General features: G+C 38.9%; 1 protein-coding gene across 1 annotated transcript in view; it reads left to right on the top strand.

The window, feature by feature from the left end:
• The window catches only part of VPS13D (vacuolar protein sorting 13 homolog D), a 97,059-nt gene that overhangs the window by 37,829 nt on the left and 46,019 nt on the right, over positions 1-13,211 (top strand). The window contains 20 exon segments of the mRNA XM_032131807.1: positions 872-908; positions 910-968; positions 1,283-1,435; positions 2,029-2,112; positions 2,114-2,144; positions 2,146-2,163; positions 3,161-3,208; positions 3,968-4,118; positions 4,765-4,975; positions 6,091-6,338; positions 6,997-7,188; positions 7,749-7,875; positions 8,346-8,488; positions 9,322-9,452; positions 9,703-9,878; positions 9,994-10,117; positions 10,705-10,940; positions 11,718-11,826; positions 12,454-12,614; positions 12,956-13,064. Of these exon segments, the coding sequence (XP_031987698.1) occupies positions 872-908; positions 910-968; positions 1,283-1,435; positions 2,029-2,112; positions 2,114-2,144; positions 2,146-2,163; positions 3,161-3,208; positions 3,968-4,118; positions 4,765-4,975; positions 6,091-6,338; positions 6,997-7,188; positions 7,749-7,875; positions 8,346-8,488; positions 9,322-9,452; positions 9,703-9,878; positions 9,994-10,117; positions 10,705-10,940; positions 11,718-11,826; positions 12,454-12,614; positions 12,956-13,064 (2,548 nt within the window).

The following is a 13,211-nucleotide window of genomic DNA, read 5'->3' as shown; positions in this document are numbered from 1 at the left end:
TGATTTGTTGTGTGTGCCTTCTTTCCACTTCTCTTATACCAAAGATGTGTGTATTGAGGTAGCAGCCATTTATATTCCTTTTTAAGTAAATTACTGGACTCGGACAGGGGTTTTTCTCTGTCCAAACACAGTAAGTATTTTCACAGATTTCATGCACTGCAGTGTGGAAGATGAGAGTAACACTTGTGCCTGTTAGAAATTTGTGCTTGGAAAAAGGCAAACATGGGAGGTGAAGTATCGTCCTTCTGGCATATTGCTGTCCCAACAGGTTAACAAAACCAGATTGCCTTTGGTTGCTCTCAAATGATTTTCCGTTATTTTAGTAGGCTTTATCCTGTATTGGAAATATTTCTACTTGTTCAGGCGTTGAGAATAAAAGTCCCATGTTAAAGGGGGTACCTGGCTAACCTGTTACCTTTAATGTGACTGTATTTGTTACATTAAATGCAACATAAATCTTAATTTTAAGTGAATGTGTCTTTAGTATTTCATGAGCATTTGGATGTATATAAAAGATTACTCATCATGCTTGGGTTTTTAGTTAGGTTTTCTACGTGTTAGGTGTAACTGGAGGCATAGTATTTTACAAGACTTGATAAAAACAAACAAAAGAACATGTAGATTAAGTTCAGTTCCAAGGCGGGGTTGATGTAGGGGAAGAATGTCTGTTTGCTTTGTACCATTCCTGTAGTAATTACTAGTTGTGAAAACTTTGTAAGTAATCTGGATGTCCTGTTTCTTTGTTTTTCTTTAGTTAGAGCAGGTTGTGGTTCTCCAGCCATTGCATCTCATCCCACATTAACATCTGATGAATGAATTTCTCACGCGCATTCAGACAAGTCTCTGTTCTGTTTTGTAGCTGGAAATGAAGACCCCCAAAACGCAGGCAGCCGTTTGTCCCCTTTGCTTCTGAGGAATCACACTGGGGTGCACTCTCTGGTTGCCACCCTGACTACGACCCCAACCCGGTAAGCAGCTCTTGGGGGATCACTTCAGACGTATTTGTCTGGCACCTCTTCCATGTGAGCCAGACCCTGTTGTTTTCAGTGCTTCTGTTTTGCAGAGACCTGTAGGCAACTCCCAGTTTTACTTAGTTAAGAGCCTTTTCTTTGACGCTGAGATAGTTTTATTATTAAACAAAAGATTCTGTTTTTCAAGAGACCCAGCAGAGTGTGGAAACCAGTCACGTACGTTCATGGTGTGATTGTGTTCATTGCAGGACTAACTTGAAGTAGTCAACTTGAAGTAGTCAGTTTGTAAAATGCTGTGATTCTCTTCACAGGGCTGCCCTATCTCACAGTGGGAGTCCAGGTGTTGTTCCTGAGGAAAATGGGACGTTGCTGGATGATGCCCATAACGTCAGTGAATGGCAAGAGGTTATCACTGGGGAAGAGGTTCCATTTGAGTTTGAAGCCAGAGGAAAACTCAGACACAGGTGAAGGGACCAGGCCATGAGATGTTCTGACAGTCTCGTGTATGGAACACACAGGTTCATAGTTGTGAGGGCACTGGCAGGTGTCACATTAGAAGTGGATTTCTTCAAAATCTCCTGTTAATGTTTAGTGTTTATTTTTAATACTCTTGTATAGAGTGAAATTATAATTTCTCTGGTAAAGCAGCAACTGTTGCTATTGGTGGAAGCTATTCCTTTATCTGAGTTGGATCATTATAAGCTTTTAGAAGGACTTGGGGGTCTCAGTTACAAATCAATGTCCTTTATTTTAAAGGACTGTTGGGGCAGTGTTGGTTGTTATCAAAGGTAAGAACTAGAGCTTGTTAACAAATGTGTAGCACGCTTTTTTTTTTTTTTTGTGATATAGTTATGTGTCTGTGTGTTCCTTCGGGAAGGTGCAGTAATTAGACATAAAATCAGGTCCATCTATCCATGAAATGGAAAAACTTGAGACTTTTTAATGCTTCAGTGAGATTCTTTTACGAGAATCCATAGGATGTTTGTGGTTTGAACTGTTTGGTGTTTACTCTGTATAACAATGCTTAATAGTAATTTAACTTGATCTAACCTGGTAGACACACACATGATCTAAGGATTCATCAGTTGCAAGTGAGAGTAAATGGCTGGGAAGAAGTGAGTCCAGTGTCTGTAGACAAGTTGAACATTTTTCCGATATGCTGCACCAGATAAGAAACTCCTCCTCTTCTACTGTAAGTTCTGATTTGAGTGTTTTAAAAGAATATGTCATGTAAGAGTAATGATGTCTGCAAGATTTTAATCTCAAAGCATCTGTTGTATGAGATTGTCCTCTTTCCAGTTAGCCTGGGTTGGGAGAGCTTGGAGATGCTGGGTTCCTAACTGGCAATACTGTGTAACCAAACCACAGCCAGAGCAGTCATCAGTTAATCTGTCCTTGGCAGCAGAGCTTCCAGTTGAACAGAATGAATGTATTAGTGACAGGCCATGCGCTCGTGGAGGACTGAGCTTAAATCAACGCAGCATTTCAGCAGCTACTTTATTTCTTTTATTGCAAGAATGCTTTTCATGTATTTAATTTGCTTAAAATAAACAAACACTGCAATTTCCTGTAAGCCTGGAGATTGTTTTTCGAAGTATGTGGCTCTGTAGACAAAATACACTTGTCATGAAGGGAAAATGCAGTTGTAATAATCAGCAGGCTGGCATTTGGTGGAGGCTCACTGATAAAAATGGTCTTGTGGATTTCAAGACTAGCTAAGTTCAGAGACTAGCTACTGAGACTAGCTAGTTGTTGAGCACTGGACAAATAGGAGGTTGAGATCTTCTTGATATAAAACAGAATTAAATTTGATTTGATACTGCTGACAAGAGCCAGTGGTCTCTTACTTGAATTGTTTCTGAGTTTTTATATTGAAGCATAAAAAGGATCATCTCTCTGTAACTTGAATGTTGAAGGAAAAGGATGCAAATTAATGAGAATTGCTGTCCAGCAACATTTCCTGTAGAATTTTTCTTTACAACAAAACCTCCTTAAGCTTCATTTCTTTGCAAAGCAGTATTACAAACAGGCTTTGCTAATCTAGTTCTGATGTGATTCCAAGTTGCACTGAAGATCAGAAACACAATGTGATGAAAGTTTATTCTTCTGTAGTAAAGTTTTGTATTAGAGCTGAGAGCAGCATCTTAAAAGTTTAACTTCTTTAACCTTCTTGTTTACTTTCCTCCCAGCTTGGAAGCCCAATAAGTAGAACAAATATAATACATCCACAAGTCTACGTGAGTATATATTTTCATTTTTTTGAGAGCTACTTAAGTAAGAGTAGGGTAACTCTACAAGTGAACTGGCTTTTCCATCCTTCTAGAACCTTTTCAATAGAAAGGAAACAAAATTTAGGCAAACAAAATGCACTTTCAAATCAGAACAAATACTTATGACTTACCATTCCTCACCAGTATAAATGTTTGAAAAATGGGTCTTAAATTCTAATATGTGAATTCTAGCATGTAAACGCATATTAAATGTTGTTTTCAGGATCAAAGTGGCCATGGCTTTGTGTAATGTACAAGGTAAAACACCACAGTAGAAGGGCAGCTGTGAGTGAAGAAAGCATGAATATTTTAAGAAAGCTCTACCTTATTTTTCAGTTTTGACAGATAGGAGTGGTGAGTGATCGGTAATTTTATGAGTCTTAGACTTCAAACTACATGGATTTATTAAATAATATAATAGAAAGATGATGTGTAAAGTTCACCTCTTAGGATCTATATTGCTCTTATTTGAACTTGCATCATTTTGAGAAACGTAACAGAGTTAGTGATGTGTGGAATTGCTTTTTCATAATTTTACTGTTCTTTGAGGAGGAGGTACAGGATTATAAAGCACCATTATGAAACTATTTATACACCTTATGAGTTGCACATGGTTGGATTCAGTTGGCAAATTTTTCTCCAGCAGTTAGTGCTTCATAAGGGAGGTGTCCCTCTTCTAGATATATTCATTACCTGAGCTTTTTAATGCTTTTAAATATCTTCCAGTTTTCTTCATTGCCTCCAGTTCGTGTGGTGTTTGAAGTTACCATGGAGGGGAGCGCCCGGAAGGTGATAACAGTGCGCTCAGCCTTGATGGTGAAGAACAAGCTGGAATCTCCAATGGAACTGCGACTGGACAGTCCTTCTGCCCCTGACAGTAAGTGCTGTAAACTCCTGTGACCCATGTTCCTATAGCAGTCCCTATATACTGTGGGGAGTTCAGCTTCCTCCCCAGGAAGATTCACCACCATCTGTAATGTTTCATACCAGAATAGAGCTCCCTGGACAGGAAATGGGTCAGGTTAAGAAGAAAACAGTCAGCAAGGTGAACTAGAGAGCCCAGTAGGACTTTTTGTTGCTGTTCAGATAAACAGGGAAAGCTGACATTCTGTAAAGACTAAAACTTATTTCTGTATGTAGCAAAGTTGTCTCTTACAGCAGCAGTCTGGAAGGTTTTGCTGTTACCATGCAAAGGTTTAGAGTAGAAATGTAATGATATGCTGGTAATGTACCCAGAATGTTTGTAGAACGAGGTTTTTTGAAACAAGCGTTTTCACTAAAGAATTGGAATACCAACAAGTTTTTAGGCTGTTTCAGATTTACATGCTGACATTAGTCTGCTGCCAGATTGTTAATAGAGCTGAAAATACCAGGTTGGTGTTTGAAACATGAATAAAGCAGGAAGTGATTTATATTAAAATTAAACGTGTTGCATTAAAAATTTGAGACTTACTACTTCAAAATTTTACTGTTTTCAGTAAAGGGGCCTCTTTTAATATGTGTGATTTCTTCTCTGGTTGCAGAGCCTGTAGTCCTTCCAGCAGTTATGCCAGGAGATTCCTTTGCTATTCCATTACATCTCACATCCTGGCGTTTGCAAGCCAGGCCCAAAGGAATGGGAGTGTTCTTCTGTAAGGCTCCGATTCACTGGACTAACGTCCAGAAGGCAGCAGAGGTGTGCAGCAGCAAGAGGGAGTGTCATTCCATGGAGTCCGAAAACAGCCGGTTTTTCAGGTAATTAAAGCCCAGTTCTTTTTCTGTAAGCTCTGATAAATGAAATCCTGTGAAAGTAAATAACAGGAAAGAGAATGCTTAGAGATGAAAGCTGCTGCAGTTTAGTGGGATGTTTTATTGGATCTGCAGTGAAGCAGTGAAGTGTAGCTGCTCTGTTTCTGCAGGGCTCCTGGAAGCCCTTCTGACAGTGCTGTTAAACCTCTGAGAATATAAAGCACACTATGAATATTTATTGTAAAAAAAAGAGAAAGTTAGAAAATAGAATGTGAACTTACATTAAATTAACTACTCTGTCTCACTGAGGGTAATGAGGGGTTTGCCAAAAGAGTGTTCACAAATACTTACTCTTTATCCTCAATGTCCTGTGCTCGGTTCTGAGGCCAAAAATTCTCTGCATAGTGAGGACTTAATGGAATTTTGTAGTTTTCTGATATGATTGCTTTAAGGTTGCTCTGAATTTAGGAAATACTAGGATAGGGATTATGAAGTTGTGTCAGGAAATGACCTTTGCACACCATATGGTTACTGCTCTATGTCAGTTTCATAGTTCATTTCCTAATACACTGTTTTTGAATGTATCACAGGGAGGAAAATAAACTAATTATTTAAAATGAAAGTTTACCAACTCAATTTTTTACCTTAACTAATGAAAAACTGAAGTGTCAAGTGGTCAGAGCAAAGATATATCTACTGGGAAGAAGGACACATTCAGCATTTATGTTTAAGTACATGATTATAGTTTACTTCAATAGTTAAAAATCTGTTTTTAATAGTAGTAGTAAAGAACATGCTTTTGCAAGTTTATGAAAGTTGGTTTTAAAGGTGGCAATCTCTAATAGCCATTTTCTGTTAGGTCTCTAAATAGACCAGTTTTTGGGGAACTAAATTAAGTCTTCGATTAAAATCAGAAAACTCATGTTGTCTTAACGTCAGACATAAATACAAAGTACCTTATAATGAGCTGCAAAGTGATTATGTGGAGAACAACTCTAAATACTGTTTTTCTCATCAATCCTGAAGTTAGAGCATCTTTGAGGACTTAGTGCAATATGGAAAGACAGGGTTTAATTATTGTGTCAAATTCATTGACTTCTCATGTATGTTGGCATTCCCAGGTTTTGTGTGGCTATAAAGAAAGAAAATTACCCAGATTACATGCCTTCCAGCATATTCTCTGACAGTGCTAAGCAGATTTTCAGGCAGCCTGGGCATACCATTTATCTCCTGCCAACGGTGGTAATCTGCAACCTGCTGCCTTGTGAGCTGGAATTCTACGTGAAGGGTTTGCCCATCAGTGGGACACTGAAGCCTGGCAAAGAGGCTGCCTTGCACACGGCTGACACAGCCCAGAACATTGAGCTTGGTAAGGCTCTTGCTCAGGGACTATTTGCTGCTCCTCTCTGTACCTCCAGGGAACTTGTTTCTGCAAGGAACTATGGCACAGAATGGAAAAATGGAAAAATAGAAAGCATTTAAATGATGGTTTCATTGGGTTGCAGGGCTTCTTATTTTTAGTAACGAAGTGTACACACTGGAAAAAAACCAACCCAATACTGCCATCATTCCCCCAAATCTGTCAGCTGTCACTTAGGATGTTCCTTGTTCAGCTCTGGTTTTCCTGAGAGTGGAAACTGGAGAGAACAGTGGTAAAGAGGGGAATAAATCAAATAAGTTCCTAATGTTTTGGGTGGTTTTGCTCTTTTCTTTCTGACAGAAATAATTGGTGTTGAGAGTATGTATGGAGTTATTCAACACTGGTTAGACCTGTAATGCCTGAAGCAATAATTAGCCCTAATCAGGGTCCCTTACAGAACTTGTTTTGCTGTTTGTGACTTAAATTGAGGCATTTCTTCATGAGGTCAGAGTTTACCATAGTGGGTATATTTAAAAGTTGATCAGGGTGAGCTCCATGAAATATTCAGGAAGATGAAGTTACATGAAACACCAACTTCAGTGCTTATCAAAAACTCATGTTTGTGTGGGTGATGTTTTATTTTGCTCTGCTTTGTTTTGTTTCATAGGGGTATTGCTAGAAAACTTCCCAATCTGCAAAGAGCTGTTGATTCCTCCTGGGACACAAAACTACATGGTGCGGATGCGATTGTACGATGTCAATAAGCGGCTGCTAAATCTGACCATACGGATTGTGTGTCGTGCTGAGGGCTCTCTAAAAATACTAATTTCAGCTCCGTATTGGTTAATCAACAAAACAGGCAAGTTTTGTTGTAACGAAGTGGGAAATAAGGTTTTCCTGTAGTATTTTGATTTGCTTTCTAGCCAAATAAAGCTTTTAAACACTATTTAAGAGGAATAAAGGTTGCAGGAATTTATATTTTTAATAGTGCCAGCAGCTACTGTTTGATGCATGTTACAGGAGATAACTTAGCCATTGGGTTGCTGTATTACAGATTTTCAAACATGAGCTATTGTACCTCTAAATAAATCAATATAGATTAGATCACTGTTAAAATTTGTGGTTTTCGAAGACCGACATACCTTGAGAAGGCAACGGGTCTGAATTGCAGTGAGTCTGTGTGAACTTCCACTGGCACTTTCAGGTCTGCATGGGCCAGTCTCATGATCTGCAGCTGTGAGCAGCTGTTTTAAGCAGGTTAGATGAAAAACTAGATGCACAGTAATGCACAGTAATGGCTAATACTACAACAAAAATATTTTGGGTTGTTCCTTAATTTGAAATTTTTACCATTCTCATGTTAATTTGTACAAAGGTGATGTGTAGTTTAACACTCTTTTCTTCTGTGTTTACTTAAAGGATTGCCACTTATCTTCAGACAAGATAATGCAAAAACAGATGCGGCTGGTCAATTCGAAGAGCATGAGCTTGCTAGAAGTCTCAGCCCACTGCTGTTCTGTTATGCTGATAAAGAACAGCCAAACTTGTAAGTAAGAAGGGCAATCAGGAGGAACCTTACAAAGATGAAAATATTAAGATGACCTCTTAAATTATTAAGTTTTTTAATACTGTATTGAGCATATTGGATTCTTAGACATTTCCTACTGAAAGCTGCTTGGTTAGCCAATTCTGTCATGTCTCAATTTATTTCAAATTTTTTTGTCTTAAATTTCAAAGATAAAGGACACACAAATGCTGTCATGATTAATCAGTCTGGAAATTGCCAAGCTTTTTACAGGACATGGCCATTGACACCTTACTAATGTGTTGAAAGGGTTTATAGCAGACATGCAGAATGAGTCGCTCAGTAAGAGATTTATCATGGCTTCAAATGTTTTTATATCCAGACACAGATGTTCTTTTTCTATCTGGGCATGTGTTTGATCACCAGCATCATGTTGCTACCTGATCCTTCATTTAAATTAGTAAATCTTTGTGTTTTCTTCTTACCCTTAGTTGCACAATGAGGGTTGGAAAAGGAATCCATCCTGAAGGCATGCCTGGCTGGTGCCAGGGTTTCTCCCTGGATGGTGGGAGTGGTGTCAGAGCCCTTAAGGTGATCCAGCATGGAAACCGGCCAGGCCTCATCTATAACATTGGTAGGTGCTGATGGGAACATCTGAAAATCCTGTGGAACTCTTGGTGAGATACAATGTCAGTGACACCAGAAACAGAACAATTGCAGCAGAGAAACATATCTTCTTAAAGGCATTTGAGGGTCCAGAGAAAATCATCAAACAAAAGATAGTATTCTAAGTAATTTTATATATTTGTTGTAAATTTTATTAGCTTAAAAATTAGTTTGCAGTTCTTTTTAATTTTACGTTTCATCGAGTGTTAATAACTACGTTGTCAAACTGTTCTGTCTGCTTCTGTGTTTTTATTCCCCTTATATGTTAATTCCAAGTGCATTTTAAATCCCATGACATTACTCTGATTAATTTGAGTGTCTGTGTACTGTAACTGGTCAGCCGTGTGCTGTGTCTGTGGGTTTTGCTTAGCAGTGTCTGCATAGGCTGATGTGCAGGAATGCAGCTTCTGGAGTCCTTGTGCTCCTGGTGTACATAAAGTACAAGCAGGTTTTGGTTTTAAATTAGTTGAGAGTCTGGAAGTTACTCCACAGTGATTTTCGAGGAATTTTTCATATGTTTAAAAGTGAAATAATTACTTGCGTTGATGTACTTGTGATTGGGAATTGTTTTGTGTTTTTTTATCTTCAGTTATCTTCAGTATCTAAGTTGTACTTGAGAAATACAGGGTAACAGATGTCTTTTACTATTTAAAATGATTTTCCAATGCAAGTCAGTGGTGTGGCACAGAGAGTGCATGTCAGGAACCCAAGAAGTAACTTGTGTTCTCTGAAATATATTGTGGCAGCTGTCTTTTTCTTTTGTAAATAATAGCTTTATTTTCACCTTGTTTTTATTACTAGGTATTGATGTTAAAAAAGGCAGAGGCCGTTATATTGACACCTGCATGGTCACCTTCGCTCCCCGGTACCTGTTAGACAATAAATCAAGCTACAAACTGGCCTTTGTTCAGCGGGAATTTGCCAGAGGTCGGGTAAGAAGCTTCCTGGTGGTGACTTTTTAGTACAGTATTGTACTTAGTCACAGAAACTGTTTACCAAGAAGAGCAGGCATTGTTCTTTAAAGTATTGTTGGCTGATTATGAGGATCTTTCTCATTATTCCAATAGCAGCATCCACCTGACAGAAGAATGGCTGCGTTTGTATCTGAGAGGTGTATAGGTTAATAGTGGATTTTTCAGTGCTGGGATTATTTACCAATTATTTACCAATTTCTGTTCCTAGGGAACATCCAATCCTGACGGCTATATTTCCACCCTCCCTGGTTCCAGTGTTGTGTTCCACTGGCCACGGAATGATTATGATCAGCTGTTGTGTGTGAGGCTGATGGATATCCCAAACTGCATTTGGTCTGGGGGCTTTGAGGTCAACAAGAACAATTCGTTCCACATTAATATGAGGTAGCTGTGACCTATAAATCTTCTGCAGCTGCTGTGTTTTGATAGAAGCAGCTGTTTAACACTGCAGATAATGCAGATCAGAAGTTTACCTGTCTTTTACTGTGTTCTTGTTCAGGGACACCCTGGGAAAATGTTACTTCTTAAGAGTAGAAATTACCCTTCAAGGAGCCACGTACCGCATTGCGTTCAGTGACACCGACCAGTTACCGCCACCTTTCCGCATTGACAATTTTTCTAAGGTAAAAGAACCAAGCCCCATATTTTTTCCCTTTACTACTTTCAGTAAAAAAAGTAGAAGTTCTTCTGTATTTATTAGAAGTGGGAGCTGACTAACTTGTGTCATGAAATAAACATTATTGTCTGTGTATTTGTCTGTAATAATTGTAATTTTCTGAAGTTCTAGTAAAAACTGGTAGCACACAGCTGCTTAATCTTTTTCAAATAATAGTGGTAACATTGTGGCTTTCATGAGTGCTTTAGAAGTCTTACAAGGAAGAGAAGTATTACCAATGAGAGTGATGATACTTAATCTGTTCTAGTCTCATAATTTAGATTAGCAGGGTTTGAGATGCTGCCATGGGACTGCAGACATTTTGAACCACAGATGACAGATACAAGCAAAGATGATGTTTCTCATCCCTTTAAGACTCTATTTAATTGAGACCTGAATGGAAGAATATACATATGAAATGATTGGGGGGGAAAAAAAGAAGTTATCTGAACGTGTTTCAGTCATCAACTCCTAGTAAATGAGCAAATGATAGCAAAAAGTCTGTGTGATGAACAATTCCTGTATGAACAAACTCCTCCTTCCTGACTGTTACAGGTCCCAGTTGTGTTTAAGCAGCATGGGGTGGTGGAGCCCAGGCTGTCCACTGAGGTGAAGCCCATGACCTCTCTGGATTACGCATGGGATGAGCCAGTCCTGCCTCCCTTCATCATGCTGACAGTGAAAGGAGCAGGCTCCTCAGAAGTTGTCTGCTGCATGAATGACTTCCAAGACGCCAAACAGCTTTACTATGAAAACTTCATCTATATAGCTGCTACATATACTTTCTCAGGGTAATTCTTTATATCTGTTGATGGAAATATTTTTAACGTTCACATTAAGCTTTAATTAATTAATATCAAATTATTATTCTCTTAATGGTTGCCATTCAAGAGTTTTTCACATGGAGTTAAACTTCTGTCTACCTTGTAGCTAGCAGAAGAAATGCCAGATTCTGAAGTTGTCTGGGTGTTGGTAATTTGTGTATTTTACCTCATTTGGACATAGTACTTTTGCTTTAGAGGTGCAGCTTGACACTGTTTATTCTGTCACACAGTGAGAAGGATTTAGCATCTGGCATCTGCTGTGACCCCACTGTATGGTCGATGTGGTCTCGGAAGAGTCTGGATGTTTGGGGTCCCCTCTGGGGACTTAATTTCCTTTGTTGTATAAAGGACACTTTACCACAAGTCACACCTATTTACAACATGCCTGTGAGATTAAGCTTGCACTAGTTTATATGCTGCTGAAAACAGCTCTGGGAGATTGATACAGGACTTTGTTACTTTCCTCAATATGAGGTAGAAAACTGTCTTTGTAATTCATCTGTTTTGCCTGTGAAGTTCCGAGTTCTGGTGAGAAATCAAAGCCCCTTTTAAGAATGTACTCAAGTTACCAGCTTGCCCTGATAATTCCTAACAAGAGGGGAAAAAACCCCAATTTAAATGTTAGTCTTATGGGCTGTATTGGAAGTGTAAACTTCCAGTTTGAATTTTGGTGCAGATCTAATTCACTCTACAAAAGAAGCTGCTACTCTGAACAAACATGATGCTGTTCTCTTGGTGTTCCAGGTTACAGGAGCCAAGTGTAAGACCAGTTACTTCAAATAAGGATGCTGCAAATGCAGAGCTTGTCCTTGATGTTTCTCCAAAGACTCAACGAGTTTTGCTGAAAAAGAAGGTACAATTTGACTTTTTTTTTATACTACTGTTTTATACTATTGTTGCTGTGTGCTGAAGTAAAATCAAATGCTTGCGAGTAGGAGAACATTAAAAAAAAAAGTTCTAACTTCTAAAGGGTAGAGAGAGACTCCAAAGTGATGGGTTTTTTTGAGTTTTGGTAGTGCTTCCCGTGTAAGACTTTTATAGGGGTAAAGGTGACAGAAAAGGGAATTGGAATAAAGTAGTAAGGAAGGTTGTAAATGCCTCCAAGACAACTGAATGTGGTAGTTGTGTGTTAGATATTCTCATGAAGTTACAAGGTAGGACATGCTCCCTTTTTGGGAGCAGTGTAAGCCAAGTCATCTGTTTCTGCAGCTCTTAAGAAATAGAAACTGTGTTTAAATATTGCTGAGTTTAGCAAACAGCTTGTAAATGCAGCTCTGCATCTAGCTGCTGTTACGTATTCATTGAATATCAGAGTTCAATCAGAAGTCTTTATCCAAACTAGTTCCTAATTCTAATTCAGGGCTTTGAAGTTAAATGTATGCAAGTCATTCCAAGAATTATAATTCAAAGCCTCTGATAGAAAAACAGAAAAAAATATTTGCTCCATATTATATTTAAATGTTGAATTTTTCTGCAACAGGAGCCAGGAAAGCGATCCCAGCTCTGGAGAATGACAGACACAGGAATGCTTTGCCATGAAGGTTCTTCAGTTCCTCATAACCCCCACAAACCTTCTCCTCGCTCCGAGGACTCCAGTATGATTTTAGATATCGCAGGCCTGGCAGCTGTCACAGATAACAGGTATTGAAATGCAGTTCCTCAGGAAACTGATGGGGGTTTCTAACTGTGTCTTTGAAAACATACTTAATATGATATTCTCTGAATAGGGAAAGACATTGTTCTGAAGGCATGTGAAAGAGCTGGATTTTACCTGGTTTTATAAACAAACCTCATGGTCACCTGTGTGACTTGGAACTACTTGTAAAAGCATGGCTGATGCCTTTCCAGCAGGTGACTGTAGACAGCACTTCAGAAGAGAGATTAGAAAAATGAGCTGGGACAAAGTAAATGTTCAGCATTAACCCAGGTGCAGAGTAAAAGTGCTGAGGTACATCCTCTGAGCACTGGAGTGTCCCCTGCAGGTATGAGCCCTTGATGCTGAGAAGGCCGGATCGACGACGCAGTACGACCCAGACGTGGAGCTTTCGGGATGGGAAGCTGGCCTGTGGTATCCATGGACTTGTTGTCCAGGTCAGTACTGATTATATGTTGAACCTGTTTTGTTTGTTGCTGATGTAGATGACAAAGTCATTTGGGCTTAGTATTGAAGTGAACCAAAAGGTTTGAGGCAAATTCAGAATACAGAGCAAAGCAAACTTGTGCAAACAGCTTATGTTT

The sequence above is a fragment of the Corvus moneduloides genome, chromosome 22, assembly GCF_009650955.1.
Source record: "Corvus moneduloides isolate bCorMon1 chromosome 22, bCorMon1.pri, whole genome shotgun sequence".
In the NCBI taxonomy this organism is placed as follows: Eukaryota; Metazoa; Chordata; class Aves; order Passeriformes; family Corvidae; genus Corvus; species Corvus moneduloides.
Note: the sequence above shows the minus strand (reverse complement) of the source record. Positions and strands in the feature narration are given on the sequence as shown.